The 23,259-nt window shown below is 41.9% G+C and overlaps 1 protein-coding gene across 7 annotated transcripts in view; it reads left to right on the top strand.

Annotated features, from left to right (window-relative positions):
• The window catches only part of AP-1-2beta (adaptor protein complex 1/2, beta subunit), a 166,237-nt gene that overhangs the window by 7,294 nt on the left and 135,684 nt on the right, over positions 1–23,259 (top strand). For all 7 annotated transcript variants that reach the window (XM_076210262.1, XM_076210265.1, XM_076210263.1 and 4 more), the window contains exons 2-4: positions 15,890–16,044; positions 16,331–16,479; positions 16,678–16,923. In XM_076210262.1, coding sequence (XP_076066377.1) covers positions 15,915–16,044; positions 16,331–16,479; positions 16,678–16,923 — 525 coding nt within the window. In that variant the 5' untranslated portion in view covers positions 15,890–15,914. The remainder of the gene's footprint in view (positions 1–15,889; positions 16,045–16,330; positions 16,480–16,677; positions 16,924–23,259) is intronic.

The following is a 23,259-nucleotide window of genomic DNA, read 5'->3' as shown; positions in this document are numbered from 1 at the left end:
CCACTTTTCTCCATTTTCTTTAACCATCTCCAATCCCTGACCCACTACCCTTGCATTTACCTCTCGCACTACCCCATCCATGTATAAGTTGAACAGCCAGGGTGACATAACGCATCCTTGATGAAGTCCCACCTTTACTTCAAACCACTCACTCTCTCCATTTCTAATCCTGACACAAGCTCTACTACTCTCATAAAAACTCTTGACAGCTCCTAGAACCTTTCTTCCTATCCCATATATCTGCAGTACCTCCCACAGTGCCTTTCTGTCTACCCTATCATAAGCCTTTTCCAGATCCATAAAAGCCCAAAAAACATCCTTCCTCTTTCCTATAGCTTTCTCACATATCTGTCTTACCTCAAAGATATGATCTACACAACCTCTACCTGTCCTAAATCCACACTGTTCCTCACCAATTACTCCCTCTGTTCCTCTCCTAATCCTCTCAATCAAGATCCTCCCATAAGCCTCTCCAACTGCACTTAACAAACTAATCCCTCTGATACTACTACATTCACACTTGTCCCCTTTTCCCTTGTAAAGTGGAACTATACAAGCACTCCTCCAGTCCTCCGGCACCCTACCCTCTCTCCAGCCAACATTAAATAACATCACCAGCCAGTCCACCATCACTGTACCTCCTTTTTTTTAGACATTCTGCATGGCATCCATCCAGACCAGGTGCCTTACCTGCTTTCATCATCTTAACAACTGCCTTCACCTCATCCTTCCTTATTTCTCCTCCATTTTCCTCACTCATCACGGTCATTTTCTTAGCATTTCCCACTGCAGCTATCTTTCCCTCCCTATCCTCCTTCACATTTAGCAACTCCCTAAAATACTCTGCCCATCTTCCCCTTACTGCCTTCTCTTCCATTATCATCTCTCCATCTACACCTTTTACCTTTTCTTCTCTACTTGATTCACCTCCTCTTCCTCTCTTAATTTCTTTCCAAAACATCTTTTTATTACTTTCAAAATTTTCTATCATACTATTACCCCATTTCACATCTGCTCTCCTCTTTGCCTCCTTTACCTTTTGCTTTACTTCTCTTTTCTTTTCTTTGTACCTCTCATATGACTCCCTCGTCCTATTTTGTAACCAAACTGTGAAAGCTCGCTTCTTCTCTTCTACAACCTTCTTTGTTTCCTCATCCCACCATTCACTACCCTTCCTTCTATTTCCCCCTGTCCTTCTTGTTCCACACACCATCATTGCACACTTTGTGACTCCCTCCTTGAACCATCCCCACTCCTCCCTCACTCCCTTCCAGTCCTCCTTCAGCTTCTTCTTGTACTCCTTCTCCTTTTCATTTTCATTTAAAGAGTTCACTCTAAGCACCTCCCTACCTTTTGCCCCTTTCCTCTTTCTCCATCTATCCTCCACTCTCAACTTACCTTCCACCAAAAAATGACCTGATATTCCCCCACCCTCTCCCCTTAGCACATGTACATCCTTAACTCTTCCTATCATAATCGTATTTACCACTACATAATCCATTAACCCTCTATCTACCACCCTTCCATCCACCACCCTTCCATCCACCACCCTCTCCCATGTGTACTTATGCTTGACTTTCTTCCGAAACACTGTATATGTTATCATCAACTCTCTAGACACATTTCCACCATCAACTCTCCACTACGATTCTTTCCTGGAACTCCACATTTCCCAACCACTCCATCAATTGGACCATTTCCTACCCTAGCATTAAGGTCTCCCAGTACTATTACATTGACATTTCTCCCTAAATTCTCTATGCACTCATTTAAATCTATCCAAAAGGCCTCCCTTCCTTCTACACTCTTCTCACTGCCAGGCCCATATGCACTTACAAAGACCCACATCTCCTTTCCCAGTTTCACCCTCATCCACATTATCCTTGAGGAAACCTCCTTCCACTCCACTACACGTTTACTTATCTCTTCACTTACTAGAATAGTCACCCCTTCCCTCCCTCACCCTCTCTTCACTCCTGATAACCTCCCACTTACACTCCCAAACTTACACTCACCCTTCGAGCAGACAGACAAAGGGCTCAGTTCAGTGCAATATGTGCAAAAACTGGGCCCACCTCACTTGTACAACACTTGCTGACACAAACCAATACACAAACACTTGGACATATTCTACTTGCCCTCCAGTAACCCCACTCCCACCTGCCCAACCACAGCCAGCACCCTCACCCACTCTCAATTTCCCTTTGCCCTTATCCCCAATCAGTACTCCCCTTCCTCTGTCCCCAATCTCTCCTTTCCCCCCTCTAACCCAGATCCTATACCTTCCCCATTAACACCCCAACCTCAACCCCAAACGACAACATACAACACATACAGAACACACAACATCAACATATTACAACACAACATTGACGGTATTAACACGAAAAAACATGAACTCGAACACTTTCTTAAACAACACAACATACACATTGCAATTATACAAGAAACAAAACTAAGACACTCACACAAAACACCATCATTTCATAATTACACCACCATCAAACAAGACCGGACCGACGGCAATGGCGGTGGACTCATCACCCTGATCCACCACTCCATCTGTTTTGTGGACACAAGTGGCATAACCAAAATTCTCCTCCCTACCACAGATAACACTACAGAAATCCAGTCCATTCGAATCCGCATGGGCAACAAATCAACACTGACAATAGTTGACATGTACATTCCCCCCCCCCCATCATCCCCCACAGTTCCAAACACCTACAGACCTCAATTTAGCCAACTAGCCTCAATCCCCAACCTGATCATGGGTGGTGACTTCAACGCCAAGTCGTCTGCCTGGTATGTCGACAACCCTGACACAGACTCATTGACTATCATGAACAACACACATATCCCACACCAAGCCCTCTACACTCCCTCCTCTCCTGATATCACCTTCTGCTCCCCCTGTCTAACCCCAACAACATCATGGAGAGTGTTCGGAACCCTTGGTTCTGACCACCTTCCAATCATCATCACCACCAAAACAAGATGCACCCTAGTTGGCCACAGACACACATACACCAATTACAAGAGAGCTAACTGGGAAGCTTTTACTGAAGAGACAGAACAACATTTTGAAACACTTAACAGTACACCAATCACAAACATAAACAATGCTGTGCACACTTTTAATACAATCATACAAAACGCAGACAAGAGATACATCCCTAGAGGCAACAGAAAATCACACAACCCCAACTTCACACCAGAAATCTAAGGCCTCATCAGACAATGAGACACACTTAAACACAATACCCCCACACCTATCCCTCAAAACATAGCAAACCAAATACAAACACTAAACACTGTGATTGCCAATAAAATACACGAACAAAAAGCACAAAATTGGCAAAACTTTATCAATACACTTGATCACAAAACAAACACCAGCAAATTGTAAAAAACACTCAACAGCATTACACTATCCAACAGTAACACAACACGCTCTCATGCAGCACTAATCACAACAGACAATCTACCCTCAAACAGACAACAAGCAAACACACTCATAAATCATTTTGCACAGACAAGCCATCTCACTTCTCACCCTGACGACCGATGCACTATTTGATGTAAGAAAGACTTTCCCAGACTCAGACTATACACCCTTCATAGACAGTCAGACAAAACACATAATACATAATCTCAAGCACTCATCCACCTGTGGCCCTGATAACATAAGTAACATCCACCTAAAACACATTAGACCACAAGGTATACATGCACTCACAAACATTGCAAACTACAGCTACTCACACAACACTATACCCGAAATCTGGAAGCATGGTAAAATAATCACCATTCCAAAACTGAACAAAGACCCTACAATCCCAACATCGCACCGCCCAATCACACTTCTCAGCACCCCCTCTAAAGTCGTTGAACGCCTAATACTTAAACTTGTCACACCACATATTCCCCTTGCTGACTCCACAACCACTTTTCTGATAAATCTCACACAAAGAATTTTAGATGGCATCAATTCAGATAGGCCCCACCACAGAACACTTCTTATAACATTAGACATTAGTAAAGCTTTTGATGCTATCTCCCGCCACAACCTAACAAATAAAATATATAACACAGACATGCACAATAACACCAAAAGATGGCTGGACAATTATCTGGCAGGTAGGAATGCTTACGTGTCGTATAATGGCCAATCATCGCACATCAAAAACGTTAAGAATGAAGTACCACAGGGCTCTGTTCTATCCCCCATGCTCTTTAATCTATATATGCATGACTTACCCACACCAGACACCTCAGAAATACAAATCTCTTCTTACGCAGACGACATAACAATCACATGCACACATCGTAACACAGACAAAACTGCAGAAATAGTCCAGCCATACCTTGATACACTCAACACATGGTTCATCACAAACAGACTCAAAATAGCTCCAACCAAATCTACAGCAATACTTCTCACCAACTGGACAAAAGAACACAAATACATACCCCATCTCTACATCAACAACACTCTAATACCACACACAAGCACACCGAAAATTCTTGGTGTAACATACGATACATCCATGTCTTTCAAACAACACATCACAAACATAAAAAACAAATGCACACCTAGACTTAACGCACTTAAGTCAATCACTGTAGCAACATTTGGACAAAACAAAGAAACTAATACAACAATATACAAACAATGCATACACTCAGTGATGAATTATGCGAGTCCTGCATGGGCTCCTAATCTCAGTGAGACACACCACAACACCCTTCAAATCATACAAAACAAAGCCCTAAAAACAATTACAGGCTACACAAATACAACACCTACAGACCATTTACACCATGAAACAAAAGTCCTCAAAGTCAAGGACCACCTCGACATGAGAGGCACACAAACACTTGCTGCAGCCACCACAAACACATCACACCCGCTACACTACATAGCAGAACACCCACACACACCAAGAAACATTAAAACAACACCCAAAGACCTGTATCACACACAGATACTCTCTTCTCTTTCTCCACAACCACTAAATACCAGCCTCCGGAAACATATTCATAATCATATCACTCACCGCTCCATTAACACACTGAAAGACAACACACTGCTGCATGCCAGACCCCCTGATATCCACCCTTCTCATTCCTCTCTCCCACGAAAAGACAGAGTCCACCTGGCCAGACTGCGGTGCGGCCACCACCCAGCACTTCTAAGCTACCAGAAGAGGCTGGATGACCGCATTGTGAACAGCTGCCCAGGATGTAACACTTCACCCCATACCATACAACACATAATGGAAGACTGCATTATACACAAGCATGCACACAAACAACACAACATACACTCTATAAACGATTTGTGGGAAAACCCAGTTTCGGCTGTAGCATTCCTTGGGGAGACGGGACTGCTCGGACAGACAGTCTAGGGAACGACAACAACAACAACTTAGTTTCACTCAAAGCCAACACATCCATCTTTCTTCTCATAAACATACTACCTATCTCTTCCCTTTTACTCTCATCTGTACCACATCCACACACATTAAAAGACCCAAACCTTAGGGTGCTGGTGGGAAAACTCCCAGACCCTCTTATGCCTTTACTTTTTCTTTTAGGAATGTCCCCTGTGGGGCTACAAGGAGAAGGAAGCCTAGTCCCAATCCCCGTACCTTTCTTCTCGCCTCTTACGATGCAAGTGGAAATACTTGGTGGCAGTATTCTTTTCCCCCACCACAGGGAATAAAATTAATAAATAATTTTCTATTGACATATCATTTAAGTGTGGACTTCCTTAGCATACATATACCAACAGCTTTTTACCTCTTACAGGGGAGGTAGCCAAAAACAGGCATAAAATCCACTCCCACCCATTCCATCCCCACATTACAAAGGATTACAAAGGCGAAACATGCCGACAGGAGACCTTTTGATCCATATCTAGGTTGGATGCAAAAGAAAAACCATAATGATAATAAATTAATTAATAAAAACTAAAATAATGTACATACATATACCAAAGGCTTTTTTCCCCTTACACGGGGGGGGTAGCCAAAAAGAAAAAGGCATAGAAATCACTCCCACCCATTTCATTTCCCATATATTCCACTCCCCTCCACCCTCCTCCCTCCCTCCTATCTTGGCACCTCCTGGATGACAGGTCATCCCTGCATCCTGTCCACTGCCCTGGGTCAGAAGCAGTGTCGCAAGACACAGCACATCCACAACAAGGCTGCTTCATAAATTCGGCACCCCCCCCCCCCTCCATCCCCTCGTGCAGAAAAGGAGAAGACGGGGAGAAATCCCTTCGGGCTGTGTCAAATTTTTTCTCATACATACTTCCTCACCCCCATCCCCCACCCACTCCCCCTCATGCATCATAGCCTCATCTATACACAACCTTTCTCCATTCACCCCTATCTTCTGTCCTCTCCCATCCTTCCTCCACAGACATTCCTCTAGTGTAGGCCTTATGGTCTCTTGCAGTCTCCTTTATTCTTATGTTCTCTCTTTTGTAAAGCCCCTTTCACCCCATCCATCCATCTCAACCTAGGACGCCCCTCATATTCACTCCTTCCACCTCCACCTTCCACACTTCTTTTACTAATCTCTCTTTACTCATTCTTTCCATGTGTCCAAGCCATCCTAATACTCTTTCATTAACCCTATCTCCCAACTCCCTTTCCACCCCTGTTCTCCTCCTCACCTCCTCATTTCTCACTCTAGCCTAGTAACCCCTATCATACTTCTCAGACATTTCATCTCAAACACATTCAAACTCCTCTCTTCCTCTCTCATGTTCCATGTTTCTGCCCCGTACATTGCTGTTGGCACAATCACTCCTTCATATAAGGATTACAAAGGCGGAGCATGCCGACAGGAGACCTTTTGGTCCATATCTAGGTCGGATGAGAAAAAAGAAAATAATAAAATAATAAATAAAAACTATAATAATGTAAATAACAAATAAAATACATAAATAAATGCATAGGTATAGTTAAATAATAAACAGGTAAAGAGTAAATAATAATAGATTGACATATAACTAATAATAAATGAAAATCAGACAGACAAACGATAACAAAACAAAAACAAATATAAAATAAAATGTAATCGTTACAGCATCTTGCTTAGGTGTTTATCTAAATGATTCTTAAAGCTTCGAACTGAAATACATTGCACTACCTGTGCAGGAAGTTTATTCCATTCATTAAATATACGGTTGGCAAAGTTGTTTCTACCTACTTCCAAATTGAATCTATTTCCAGACAGTTTGAGACCATTGTTTCTTGTCTGATTCTCATTCGATGTGAAAATGTTGTCACTTTTGATGTTGTCAATTCACTTTTAAAATCTTAAATACCTGTATCAAGTCACCTCTGAGTTTACGCTTTTTTAGGGAAAACAGATTCATATGTTTTAGTTGATTTTCGTATGATTTATTTTTGATATTTGGAATCAGTTTTGTGGCTCGCTGTTGTACTTTTTCCAGTCTGTCAATGTCTTTAATGAGATTCGCTGACCATACGGAAACAGCATATTCCAAATGTGGACGAACTAACAATTTATATAGCTTGTTAATGAGTGATGGACTTTTGAAATCAAAAGATCGCGCGATCAGTCCTAGAATCTTATTTGCTTTCTCAAAGACTGAAATACACTGCTTGGATGATTTGAGGTCGTTACTGATAATTACACCGAGATCTTTTTCACTATCCACTTTTGTTAACGAATTTCCAAATAACTTGTAATCATACTTACTGTTATTTTTACCTATGTGCATTACCTTGCATTTACTTGTTTTAAATTTCATTAGCCACTTTTCAGACCATTGCTGTAATTTATCTAAATCTTCTTGAATTTTATTGGTTTGAGTGATCATTTGCTACTCCGCACAGTTTTGTATCATCAGCAAATTTGGAAACAGTAGATTTTAGTCCATGGTCTATATCATTTATTCTATGAATAGAAGTGGCCCAAGAACGGAACCCTGAGGAACTCCACTTGTAACATTTTTCCAGCTAGAAGTTTTTCCATTTAAAACAACTCTCTGTTTTCGACCATTCAACCAATTACTAGTCCAACCTAATAGGCTACCACTTATTCCGTGTAAAGCTAATTTAGTAAGTAGTCTTTCGTGTGGGACGGTATCAAAAGCTTTTGCAAAGTCTAGATATATTAAAGGTCAGATATCAACTGATATACCATTCACTAAAAATCATCGAAAAAGTACTTTTTAAAATCATACAAATAAAGTTTTTACCTATTACAGAAGAATTTATTCAGAAAATTCACTTTTAATTGCGCCTCGCATACCACTTTTCCGAAGTCTAGATATTCAGAATAACAATATTGTTTGTTTGGCAACTGTGACGTCACGAACGCGGAATTCCCCGAACCTTTCCCGAAGCGCACGGGCGGAATGTTTCGAATAGCAGACAACGCAATGAAATGAAGACAAAACTGTTTTTTGCCAAATTTGATAAGATGTACATGGTGGAATTATATAGAATACTGTCAGTATGTTTTTTTTGTGTACATTAAACTGTAAATACAAAAAGTTATGGAAGTCTTGATATCTGACCTTTAAAGGTCACTTTAATGCTCACTTCCAGCCTACTGTCACTCTCTCCCCTTGTACATCTCATCACCTTACTTTTACCCACATTTATCTTCAGCTTCCTTCTTTCACACACCTCAAACTTTGTCACTAACTTCCTCAATCCCTCCTCTGATCCTGCTACAAGCGCAGTGTCGTCAGCAAACAACAGCTGGCTCACCTCCCACTTTTCTCCATTTTCTTTAGTCATCTCCAACCCCTTACCCACTACCCTTGCATTCACCTCTCGCACTACCCCATCCATGTAAAGATTGAACAGCCAGGGTGACATAACACATCCCTGACGAAGTCCCACCTTTACCTCAAACCATTCACTCTCTCCATTTCTAATCCAAACGCATTGCATTCACCTCTTGCACCACCCCATCCATGTAAAGATTGAACAGCCAGGGCGACATAACACATCCCTGACGAAGTCCCACCTTTACCTCAAACCATTCACTCTCCATTTCTAATCCAAACGCAAGCTCTAGTACTCTCATAAAAACTCTTGACTGCTCTTACCAGCTTTCCTCCCATCCCATATATCTGCAGTACCTCCCTCAGTGCCTTCCTGTCTACCCTGTCGTAAGCCTTTTCCAGATCCATAAAAGCCAAAAAAACATCCTTAGCTTTTCATATAGCTTTCTCACATATCTGTCTTACCACAAAAATCTGATCTACACATCCCCTACCTGTCCTAAAACCACACTGTCCCTCACCAATTACTCCCTCTGTTCCTCTCCTAATCCTCTCAATCAAGATCCTCCCATAAGCCTTCCCAACTACACTCAACAAGCTGATCCCTCTGAAACTACTACACTCACACTTGTCCCCCTTTCCTTTGTAAAGCAGAACTATACAGGCACTCCTCCAGTCCTCCAGCACTCTACCCTCTCTTAAACAAACATTAAATAACCTCACCAGCCAGTCCACCATAACTGTACCTCCTTTCTTTAGACATTCTGCATGGCATCCATCCAACCCGGTGCCTTACCTGCTCTCATCATCTTCACCTCTTCACTCCGGGGCACATCGCATGTCTGGCAGCATTAGCTGTCCAACGTGCGATGTTGCGTCATAATAATCGCATTATAAAAGATAAAGTCAGTGCTCAACCGTTCGTTCTCTTTCACCCGTGTATTTTGATAACCATAGAAAATTGATGAAGCCAGTTTAGAGAGAATGGGAATTACGTAGGTATGACTACAATAAATATAATCAAGATGGCGACGTCGGCATCATCGAGTACCCACTTGCTCCTCATGCCGCCTACGTAGGCGTCACCATATGGAAGTGGTTAACAGCTGCTTTCACTTCATCCTTTCCTATTTCTCCTCCATTTTCCTCACTCATCACTCTCATTTTCTTAGCGCTTCCCACTGCAACTACCTTTCCCTCCCTATCCTCCTTCACATTTAGCAACTCCCTAAAATACTTTGCCCACCTTCCTCTCACTGCCTTCTCTTCCATTATCATCTCTTTAACTGCACCTTTTACCTTTTCTTCTCAACTTGATTCGTCTCCTCTTCCTCTTTTAATTTCCTTCCAAAACATCTTTTTATTACTTTCAAAATTTTCTGTCATACTCTTTCCCCATTTCACATCTGCTCTCCTCTTTGCTTCCTTTATCTTATGCTTAACTTCCTTTCTCTTTACTTTGTACCTCTCATACGATTCCCTCATCCTAATTTGTAGCCAATCTATGAATGCCTGCTTCTTCTCTTCTACACCCTTCTTTGCTTCCTCATCCCACCACTCACTACCCTTCCTTCTATTTCCTCCTGCCCTCCTCCTTCCACACCACCATCTTTGCACACCTTATGACTCTTTCCTTGAACCATCCCCATTCCTCCTCCACTCCTAGTTCTACTCTATCCTTTACTCTCTCCCACTCCTCTCTCAACTTCTTATACTCATTTTCTTTTTTTTCCTCATTTAAACAGTTCACTCTAAGTACCTCCCTACCTTCTGCCCTTTTCCTCTTTCTCTACCTATTCTCCACTCTCAATTTACCTTCCACCAGGAAATGATCTGATATTCCCCCACTCTCTCCCCTTAGAACATGTACATCCTTAACTCTTCCTACCATACTCCTGGTCACCACTATATAGTCCATTAATGCTCTATCTGCCACCCTTCCATCCACCACCCTCTCCCATGTGTACTTATGCTTGAATTTCTTTTTAACCCCTTCCATACGGTGCCGCACACGTAGGCGTCATGGACTTAGATCTCGGTGGCAGCAGCCAATGCCAGCCGTACGATGTGTCGTAATAATACTCGCATCATAAAATATAGTCACCGCTTATATCGATCGTTCTCTCTTCACCCGTGAATTTTGATAACCATAGAAAATGCGATTACAAAAGAATTAGAAAGAATGTCATTATGGAGGGGCGACTACAATAAATATAATCAAGACGCCGATATGGCAGCCTCGCGAATACACTCGCTCCCCATGACGCCTACGTGTGCGGCACCGTATGGAAGGGGTTAAACACTGTATTTGCTATCATCAACTCTCTTTCAGGACACATCTCCATCATCAATTCTCCACTACGATTTTTACCTGGAACTCCATACTTCCCAATCACTATGTCAATTGGTTCATTTCCTACCCTAGCATTTAGGTCTCCCAATACTACATTGACATTTCTCCCTAATCCCTCTATGCACTATCTACCCAAAAATCCTCCTTTTCCTGTATGCTCTTCTCACTACCAGGCCCATACGCACTTACAAAAACCCACATCTCCTTTCCCAGCTTCACCTTCATCCACATCAACCTTGATGACACCTCATTCCACTCCACTACCCGCTTACTTATCTCTTCACTTACTAGTATAGCCACCCCTTCTCTCCCTCATCCCCTCTTCACTCCTGAGTACCTCCCAGCTACACTCCCAAACTCACAGTTGCCCTTTCCTTTCATTTTAATTTCACTCAAAGCCAGTACATCCATCTTTTTTCTCACAAACATACTGCCTATCTCTTCCCTTTTACTCTCATCTGTACCACATCCACTCACATTAAAAGACCCAAACCTTAGGGCACTGGTTGGAAAGCTCCCAGACCCTCTTATGCCTTTACTTTCTTCTTTAGGAATGTCCCTTTTTTTTTACTACAGGTAGTAGGACTCCTAATCCCATCTCCCATCCCTTTTTTGTCGCCTTATACAACTCAAGTGGAAATACTTGGTGGCAGTATTCTTTTGCCCCCACCACAGGGTAGGTAGGCGAAAAAAGGAAATGAATATTCAGAGAAATGGTACAGGACAGTAACAAGGGGTTGGGGGACAGCATAATGGAGGGACAGTCGTAGTATAAAAGTGTCATCATTTCTCTATATACAGAGTTCTCCTCTAATACAGACAAAATGATGTGTGGCTCTGGTCCGTAGGGGCGCCCCATATAGACCCTAAAGTATCAACAACAGATAATCTACCCTCAAACAGACAACAAGCAAACGCACTCATACATCATTTTGCACAGACGAGCCATCTTACATCTCACCCTGATGACCGACGCACCATTCGACGTAAGAAAGACTTCCCCACAGACTCAGACTATACACCCTTCATAGACAGTCAGACAAAACTCATAATGCATAATCTCAAGCACTCATCTGCCTGTGGCCCTGATAACATAAGCAACATCCACCTAAAACACATTGGACCACAAGGTATACACGCACTCACAAACATTGCAAACTACAGCTATTCACACAACACTATACCCGACATCTGGAAGCATGGTAAAATAATCACCATTCCAAAACCGAACAAAGACCCAACAATCCCAACATTGCACCGCCCAATCACACTTCTCTGCACCCCCTCTAAAGTCTTTGAACGCCTAATACTTAAACTTGTCACACCACATATTCCCCTTGCTGACTCACAACACGGTTTTAGGCCACTACACTCCACAAACACTCTTCTGACAAACCTCACACAAAGAATTTTAGATGGCATCAATTCAGATAGGCCCCACCACAGAACACTTCTTATAACATTGGACATTAGTAAAGCTTTTGATGCTATCCCCCGCCACAACCTAACAAATAAAATATATAACACAGACATGCACAATAACACCAAAAGATGGCTGGCCAATTATCTGGCAGGCAGGAATGCTCATGTGTCATATAATGGCCAATCATCGCACATCAGAAACATTAAGAACGGAGTACCACAGGGCTCAGTTCTATCCCCCACATTATTTAATCTATACATGCATGACTTACCCACACCAGACACCTCAGAAATACAAATCTCTTCCTACGCAGATGACATAACAATTACATGCACACATCGTAACACAGACAAAGCTGCAGAAATAATCCAGCCTTACCTTGACACACTCAACACATGGTTCATCACAGACAGACTCAAAATAGCTCCAACCAAATCTACAGCAACACTTCTCACCAACTGGACAAAAGAACACAAATACATACCTCATCTCTACATCAACAACACTCTAATACCACACACAAACACACCGAAAATTCTTGGTGTAACATACGATACATCCATGTCTTTCAAACAACACCTCACAAACATAAAAAACAAATGCACACCTAGACTTAACGCACTTAAGTCAATCACTGGAACAACATTTGGACAAAACAAGGAAACTAATATAACAATATACAAACAATGCATACGCTCAGTGATGAATTATGCGAGTCCTGCATGGGCTCCTAATCTCAGTGAGACACACCACAACACCCTTCAAATCATACAAAACAAAGCCCTAAAAACAATTACAGGCTGCACAAATACAACACCTACAGACCATTTACACCATGAAACAAAAGTCCTCAAAGTCAAGGACCACCTCGACATGAGAGGCACTCAAACACTTGCTGCAGCCACCACAAACACATCACACCCGCTACACTACATAGCAGAACACCCACACACACCAAGAAACATTAAAACTACACCCAAAGACCTTTATTACGCACAGATACTCTCTTCTCTTCCTCCACAACCACCAAATACCAGCCTCCGGAAACATATTCATAATCATATCACTCACCACTCCATTAACACACTGAAAGACAACACACTGCTGCATGCCAGACCCCCTGATATCCACCCTTCTGAATCCTCTCTCCCACGAAAGGACAGAGTCCACTTGGCCAGGCTGCGGTGCGGTCACCACCCAGCACTTCTAAGCTACCAGAAGAGGCTGGACGACCGTGTTGTGAACAGCTGCCCAGGATGTAACACTTCACCCCATACCATACAACACATAATGGAAGACTGCATTATACACAAGCATGCACGCAAACAACACAACATACACTCTATAAAGGATTTGTGGGAAAACCCAGTTTCGGCTGTGGCCTTCCTTGGGGAGACGGGACTGCTCGGACAGACAGTCTAGGGAACGACAACAACAACAACAAACTGCATGCTACTTTGCCACAATAACATGCAGCCAATACCCCAGATGGGGTAAATAACAAATAAAATACATAAATAAATGCATAGGTATAGTTAAATAATAAACAAGCAGGTAAATAGTAAATAATAATAAATTGACATATAACTGATAATAGATGATAATCAAACAGACAAATGATAACAAAACAAAAACAAACAATATAAAATAAATTATAATCATTACAGCATCTTGCTTAGGTGTTTATCTAAATGATTCTTAAAGCTTGAACTGAACTACATTGCACTACCTGTGCAGGAAGTTTATTCCATTCATTAACTACACGGTTGGCGAAGTTGTTTCTACCCAGTTCCAAATTGAATCTATTTCCGGACAGTTTGAGACCATTGTTTCTTGTCTGATTCTCATTCAATGTGAAAATTTTGTCACTTTTGATGTTGTCAGTTCCCTTTAGAATCTTAAAGACCTGTATCAGGTCACCTCAGAGTCTACGCTTTTTTAGGGAAAACAAATTCATATGTTTTAGTCAATTTTTGTATGATTTATTTTTGATATTTGGAATCAGTTTTGTGGCTCGCTGTTGTACTTTTTCCAGTCTGTCAATGTCTTTAATAAGATTCGCTGACCATATGGAAACAGCATATTCCAAATGTGGACGAACTAATGATTTATATAGCTTGTTAATGAGTGATGGACTTTTGAAGTCAAAAGATTGCAAACAACATCAGCACACCCCTACACTATTGATGGGTACTTTGGTGGTCCGGCTAGAGCGATCCATTAGCAAAGCCCATTTAATCCCCTCCCCTCCATCAGGACATTCAATTTCTAGACTTACCCCAAGATCTTTCTGTCATCTTCAATGTATTCTTACTTCTTTTCACACTTGGAGAGCTGGCAACCAACAACTGCCTCCCTCTTATTACATTTAATGGGTGACATGAAAATAGTCCTACATTAATACTACACAGACAACAGCCCAAAGTATATATATGTATACAAAGAGGAGATTTTATAAAGGGATGATTGTGCCTCCAGCATTGTATGGGACAGAGGCTTGGAATTTAAAAGGGGTAAAAAGGAAAATTTTAAATGGGAGCTGAAGTGTCTTCAGAAGTATGGTAGTGGTTACTAGGTTGGATAGAGTGAGAAATGAGGAGGAGAGTGGGAGTGGAAAAGGAGCTGGTAGATAGGGCTGATGAAAGATAATAAGGATGGTTTGGACACATGGAAAGAATGAGTGATGAAAAATTAGTATAGAGGTGTGGAAGGCAGAGGTGGAGGGAGTTAATTTGAGGGGACAACTGAGGATGAGATGGATGGGGCATTGAGCAAGAGGGGAATGTCTGTGGAGCAAGGAAGGGAAAAGACAGGAGATAGTTACGAGTGGAGAGTGACTGTAGAGATGATACTGTTATACAAGGGAGGGAGGTGTAGGAGGTGCTTATGTGTGAAGGATATTTTAATGGAGCCTGAAGGGATTTCTCCCCATCATCTCTTTTTCTGCATGAGGGGATGGTGAGGGGGATCGTCAATTAAATGAAGCAGCCTTGCTGTGGATAAGAGGCGGGGAAAGGGTGGTGGGTGGGAGTGGGTACATGCCTTTGACTTTGCTGCCTCCCTTATAAGGGGGAAAGAAGCTCTTGGTATATAGAGTACATATATATAAATGTGCATCCGATTATGGGGATTATATAATCTCAAAAATTTAAAAATAAGCTTAACGTTAATGAGTGTGTCCCACAGGACTACCATGCTACCCATTATTGGTCCTGATATTTCTGGAAATATATTGCCTTCTTACAAAATGAAGCAGTATTGAATAGGTTGTTGGAATCTTCTTCAAACTTATCTTCTTCAATTAAATATGTTTTTCTTGTTCCATTTGCAGCAATCTGTAAGGAAAAATATCCATCATGACTGACTCAAAGTACTTTACTACAACCAAAAAGGGTGAAATATTTGAGTTGAAATCAGAGTTGAATAGTGATAAAAAGGAGAAAAAGAAAGAAGCTGTGAAGAAAGTTATTGCCTCTATGACTGTAGGTAAGTAATGCTCAACTTACACTTTTCAAGGTGTTCATACTTAATGCATTATAAATGTAGATGTAGGAGAAAGCTAAGATAGATTTTATATTTTTGAGGGAAAAGGAAAAATGTTACAGTTTGGAGATTTTGATTATATTTATTCATAACTTTCATCAAATTTTCACAATATTAAGAAAGATGGAAAGAAATGGTTGATGGTTACATTCCTATTAAGATTTATTCTTAATTTTACTTTAAAAAAATTCCCATGACTATTCTAATATTTATCTATAATTTTTGTTAGGCAAGGATGTTTCAGCACTCTTCCCTGATGTTGTTAACTGCATGCAAACAGACAATCTGGAGCTGAAGAAACTAGTATACCTTTATTTGATGAATTATGCCAAATCCCAGCCAGACATGGCCATCATGGCTGTAAATACCTTTGTCAAGGTGAGTCAGTGAATCCTGTATTTCAATAGGCTGATTTTGTTTGTGTGTAGTATTATATATAGAATTTGAAACTTCCATTTCTTCAGCACAATAAATGTTACATGGCTATTTAGTGCATGATGTCTGTGGTTCTGTTTTGATTTAGAATTGGTGTGCAAAAAAATATATGTATATTAATAATAAGAAAAATATCCTCAGGACTGTGAAGATCCCAACCCTTTGATCCGTGCCTTGGCTGTACGTACTATGGGATGTATCCGTGTTGACAAGATTACAGAGTATTTATGTGAGCCCCTGCGCAAATGTCTGAAAGATGAAGACCCATATGTACGTAAGACAGCTGCCATCTGTGTGTCAAAACTACATGATATTAATGCATCAATGGTGGAAGATCAAGGATTCTTTGACCAGCTGAAAGAACTTCTCTCCGACTCCAATCCAATGGTATAGTTAATTCAAGATTCCTTTTTTCTGTTTCTTGTGCATCATATATAATAGGTTATTTTACTGCAAAGGTTGTTTCAAATTATGTATGTACATACATATACCAAAGTCTTTTTCCCCCTTACAAGGGAGGTAGCCAAAAGACAAAGGCATAAAAACCACCCACTCATTTCATCCCCACATACTCCACTCCCAACCACCCCCTTCCCTCCCTCTTAACTTGGCTCCTCCTGGATGATGGGTTATCCATGCATCTTGCCCACTGCCCTGGGTCAGAAGCCATGTCTCAACACACAGCACATCCACATCAAGGCTGCTTCATTAAATTGGCAAGCCCTCCATCCCCTGATGCAGAAATGGAGAAGATGGGGAGAAATCCTTTCGGGCTGTGTCAATTTATTTTTCACACATACTCCCTCTCTGCAGTGACTCAGTCGTTTTTCTCAACAACTTTGCATCATCAGCAAAGAAGCTCGTGTAACTGTCCACACCCTCATCCATGTCATTCACATAAATAGCAAACATTATTGGAGCCAGTACTGATTCCTATGGAACTCCACTAATCGCCTCTTCCCAAGTAGAACCTTTATCTCTGAGCACTACTCTCATTTTTCTTCCATTCAAGAAATCCTCCATTCATTCTAGTAGTTTACCTTGTACACCTATGGTTTTCAGTTTTCCTAATAGTTTTCTATGTGGCACATTATCAAAAGCTTTTTGTAGATCTGGGAAAGCACAATCAGCCCATCCATCCCTTTCCTGTATTATATCCAATAGTCTTGAGTAAAAACAGATCAGATTTATGGCACATGATCTTCCCTGTGTGAATCCAGACTGTCTCAGGTTTAGTATGTTGTTCTCCTCCAGATGTTTTGGCCATCTATTTTTGATAACTTTTTCACAAATTTTGGCTATGGTACTTGTAAGGAAAACCGGTCTGTAATTTGTTGGGTCTTGTTTCCTTCTTTATATATTGGTATGATGTTGGCCTATTTCCAGTCCTCTGGTATTTTTCCATTCTTAAGCAAACAACTTGTTATATATTTTGCCTACCAATTCTTCTTTACACTCCTTTAGTATCCAGTTTGCAATTCCATCCAGGTTGTGCAATTTCCAGACATCAAGGCTTATTCTTTGGTCCATTATTTCAGCTCGTGTTGCTGTTATTTCTCCCATAGTGGGAGATTTCACATCTCGCCCTTCATCCCAGTGCCATATTTTTTCTCTAGTGAAAACCGATTTGAAATGTTTACTCATGACCTCAGCCATTTCTATATCTTCTATGTATTCCATGTTCCCCTTGATTACTTTCTCTTATTTCTTGCTTGTTTTTCAATTTACCATTCACATGTCTATAGAATAGTTTTGGTTGAACCTTAAATTTGTCTATCATGAGTAGTAGAGCTTATGTCAGGATTAGAAATGGAGAGAGTGAGTGGTTCGAGGTAAAGGTGGGATTTCGTCAAGGATGCGTTATGTCGCCCTGGCTGTTCAACTTATACATGGATGGGGTAGTGCGAGAGATAAATGCAAGGGTAGTGGGTCAGGGATTGGAGATGGTGAAAGAAAATGGAGAAAAGTGGGAGGTGAGCCAGCTGTTGTTTGCGGACGACACTGCGCTTGTGGCAGGATCGGAGGAGGGATTGAAGAAGTTGGTGACAAAGTTTGGGAGAGTATGTGATAGAAGAAAGCTGAAAATAAATGTGGGAAAAAGTAAGGTGAAGAGATGTACAAGGGGTGAAAGTGGCAGTAGACTGGAAGTGAGCATTAACCTCTTCAGTACGGGCCAAAATCTCGCGGGCAGCATTAGCTGTCAGACGTACGATGTGTCGTAATAATACTTGCATCATAAAATGTAGTCACCGCTTATATCAATCGTTCTCTCTTTCACCCATGAATTTTGATAACCATAGAAAATGTGATGAAGACAGTTTGGAGAGTATGTCATTACGCAGGGGCAACTACAATAAATATAATCAAGATGCCGATATGGCAGCCTCGCGTATCCACTTGCTCCTCATGCCGCCTACGTATGCCGCACCGTATGGAAGGGGTTAAGGGAGAGCGACTGGAGGAAGTGGATAGTTTTAGATACGATGTGTTGTAATAATACTCGCATCATAAAATGTGGTCACCGCTTATATCGATCGTTCTTTCTTTCACCCGTGAATTTTGATAACCATAGAAAATGTGATGAAGACAGTTTATAGAGTATGTCATTACGCAGGGGCAACTACAATAAATATAATCAAGATGCCGATATGGCAGCCTCACGTATCCACTTGCTCCTCATGCCGCCTACGTATGCGGCACCGTATGGAAGGGGTTAAGGGAGAGCGACTGGAGGAAGTGGATAGTTTTAGATACTTGGGTGCAAATGTGGCAGGGAAAGGTGGAGTGAAGGTGGAGGTAGAATATAGATTGAGAGAAGTGAGTAAATGCCTGTAATGAGGAATAGACATTTGGGAATGGATGCTAAGAGGAGACTGTATGAAGGAGTGATTGTGCCAACAGCACTGTATGGGGCAGAAACATGGAACATAAGAGAGGAAGAGAGAAGGAGTTTGAGATGAGGTGTCTGAGAAGTATGATGGGGGTTACTAGGCTAGATAGAGTGAGAAATGAGGAGGTGAGGAGGAGAACAGGGGTGGAAAGGGAGCTGGGAGATAGGGTTGATGAAAGAATATTAGGATGGTTTGGACACATGGAAAGAATGAGTGAAGAAAGACTAGTAAAAGAGGTATGGAAGGCAGATGTGGAGGGTGTGAACATGAAGGGACGTCCTAGGATGAGGTGGATGGATGGGGTGAAGGGGGCTTTGGGGAAGAGGGGAATATCTGTTGAGGAAGGACGGGAGAGGACAGAAGACGGGTGAATTGAGAATGGTTGTATATGGATGATGTTGTGATGCATGAGGTGGAATGGGCGGGGGGGATGGGTGAGGTAGTATGTGTGAGCAAAATTTGACGCAGCCCAAAGGGATTTCTCCCTGTCCTCTCCTTTTATGCATGGGGGGATGGAGAGGGGGGGGGGGTCACCGATTTAATGAAGCGGCCTTGCTGTGGATGTGCTGTCTTGCGACACTGCTTCTGACCCACGGCAGTGGACAAGGTGCAGGGATGACCCATCATCCAGGAGGTGCTAAGATAAGAGGTGAGTGTGGAGTGTATTCAGGGATGGAATGGGTGGGAGTGATTTTGTGCCTTTTCCTTTTTGGCTACCTCCCTTGTAAGGGGGAAGAAGCCTTGGTATATGTATATGTATGTATGTTTGTCTTTTTCATAATTTATTTTTTCTTCCCTGGTTATCTTTACATATTCATTCCTTTCATTGATATATATTTGCCACTTTCTAGGATTTTTCTCTCTTTTTCCATCTTTTCCAAGCTGTAATTTTTTTCATTTTTCTTCTTCCTTCTCCCTCAGTGCACCTTCTGTTAAACCAGTACTTAATATACTCCTTTTCCTGTTTTTGTTTTGGTACATATTTATCCACTCCTTCATTATAGATTGCCATCAGAATCTTCCATTTTTCTTCCACTCTTGTCTTTTGATTGTGGAATTTTTCCCATCTCTCTTCTTGAAAAAATTTCTTAAGCTTCCCAAAGCCCGTTTTACTATATACCGGTCTCACTTTTGTTGCAATCAAGAGACTGCAAGAGACATCACAAGGCATGTCACAGCACATTACACGAGGTTAATGTTCACTCCAGCACCATGCATTCAAACGCATGCACACATTTTAGGAGTAATGTGGTACTAGGCCATCAGCAGACCTGACCTTCCCATGATAATGAGGTTCTGATGTAAAGAATAAATCCAGTCTCAATAGTTCTTTATTATTTCTATATCTGTTGTTTTCCTTTACCCATTGTCATTGTATATTACATAGTCATGTCAAATAATGCATTTCCCCTTGAATTCCTCTCCACCTTTCACTGTCATCTCTTCCCAACAGATTTCTTTGCAGTTAAAATCTCCCATAAGTACTACATTTCCTTCATCTTTTGGCACCCCATTTAAAGAAATCCATGTATGTGAATAGCCCAGCCTGGAACAATACATCAATTTACATACATATACCAAGGCTTTTTCCCCCTTACAAGGGTAGCCGAAAAGAAAATGGCATAAAATCATTCCCACCCATTCAATCCCTGAATACACTCCACACCCCTCCACCCTCCCTCTTATCTTAGCACCTCCTGAATGACGGGTCATCCCTGCACCTTGTCCACTGCCCTGGGTCAGAAGCAGTGTCGCAAGACACAGCACATCCACAGCAAGGCCACTTCATTAAATCGGCGACCCCCCCTCTCTGTCCCCCCATTGCATAAAATGAGAGGACGGGGAGAAATCCCTTTGGGCTGCGTCAAATTTTGCTCACACATACTACCTCACCCCTCATCCCCCCGCCCATTCCACCTCATGCTATCCCAACATCATCCATATACAACCATTCTCCATTCACCCCTGTCTTCTGTCCTCTCCCGTCCTTCCTCAACAGACATTCCCCTCTTCCCCAAAGCCCCCTTCACCCCATCCATCCACCTCATCCTAGGACGCCCCCTCATGTTCACTCCCTCCACATCTGCCTTCCACACCTCTTTTACTAGTCTTTCTTCACTCATTCTTTCCATGTGTCCAAACCATCCTAATATTCTTTCATCAACCCTATCTCCCAGCTCCCTTTCCACCCCTGTTCTCCTCCTCACCTCCTCATTTCTCACTCTATCTAGCCTAGTAACCCCCATCATACTTCTCAGACACCTCATCTCAAACACATTCAAACTCCTTCTCTCTTCTTCTCTTATGTTCCATGTTTCAGCCCCATACAGTGCTGTTGGCACAATCACTCCTTCATACAGTCTCCTCTTAGCATCCATTCCCAAATGTCTATTCCTCATTACACTCTTTAATCCACCAAGGCATTTACTCGCTTCTCTCAATCTACATTCTACCTCCACTTTCACTCCACTTTTCCCTGCCACATTTGCACCCAAGTATCTAAAACTATCCACTTCCTCCAGTCGCTCTCCCATAATGCTCACTTCCAGTCTACTGCCACTTTCACCCCTTGTACATCTCATCACCTTACTTTTACCCACATTTATCTTTAGCTTTCTTCTATCACATACTCTCCCAAACTCTGCCACCAACTTCCTCAATCCCTACTCCGATCCTGCCACAAGCGCAGTGTCGTCTGCAAACAACAACTGGCTCACCTCCCACTTTTCTCCATTTTCTTTCACCATCTCCAATCCCTTGCCCACTACCCTTGCATTTACCTCTTGCACTACCCCATCCATGTACAAGTTGAACAGCCAGGGTGACATAACACATCCTTGACGAAGTCCCACCTTTACTTCAAACCACTCACTCTCTCCATTTCCAATCCTGACACAAGCTCTACTATTCTCATAAAAACTCTTGACAGCTCCTAGAAGCTTTCCTCCTATCCCGTATATCTTCATAACCTCCCACAGTGCCTTTTTGTCTACCCTATCATAAGCCTTTTCCAGATCCATAAAAGCCCAAAAAACATCCTTCCCCTTTCCTATAGCTTTCTCACATATTTGTCTTACCACAAAGATCTGATCTACACAACCTCTACCTGTCCTAAATCCACACTGTTCCTCACCAATTACTCCTTCTGTTCCTCTCCTAATCCTCTCAACCAAGATCCTCCCATAAGCCTTCCCAACTACACTCAACAAGCTAATCCCTCTGAAACTACTACATTCACACTTGTCCCTTTTTCCCTTGTAAAGAGGAACTATACAGGCACTCCTCCAGTCCTCCGGCACTCTACCCTCTCTCCAACAAACATTAAATAACCTCACCAACCAGTCCACCATCACTGTACCTCCCTTTTTCAGACATTCCGCATGGCATCCATCCAGACCAGGTGCCTTACCTGCTTTCATCATCTTAACAACTGCCTTCACCTCATCCTTCCTTATTTCTCCTCCATTCTCCTCATTCATCACTCTCATTTTCTTCACACTTCCCACTGCAGCAATCTTTCCTTCCCTATCCTCCTTCACATTAAACAACTCCCTAAGATATTCTGCCCATCTTCCCCTTACTGCCTTCTCTTCCATTATCATCTCTCCATCTACACCTTTTACCTTTTCTTCTCTACTTGATTCGCCTCCTCTTCCTCTCTTAATTTCTTTCCAAAACATCTTTTTATTACTTTCAAAATTTTCTGTCATACTCATACCCCATTTCACATCTGCTCTCCTCTTTGCCTCCTTTACCTTTTGCTTTACTTCTCTTTTCTTTTCTTTGTACCTCTCATATGACTCCCTCGTCCTATTTTGTAACCAATCTGTGA

Source organism: Oratosquilla oratoria, chromosome 27, assembly GCF_046742065.1.
Source record: "Oratosquilla oratoria isolate Oo_2021 chromosome 27, ASM4674206v1, whole genome shotgun sequence".
Lineage (NCBI taxonomy): Eukaryota > Metazoa > Arthropoda > Malacostraca > Stomatopoda > Squillidae > Oratosquilla > Oratosquilla oratoria.
This window is presented reverse-complemented; position numbering and strand designations above follow the sequence as displayed.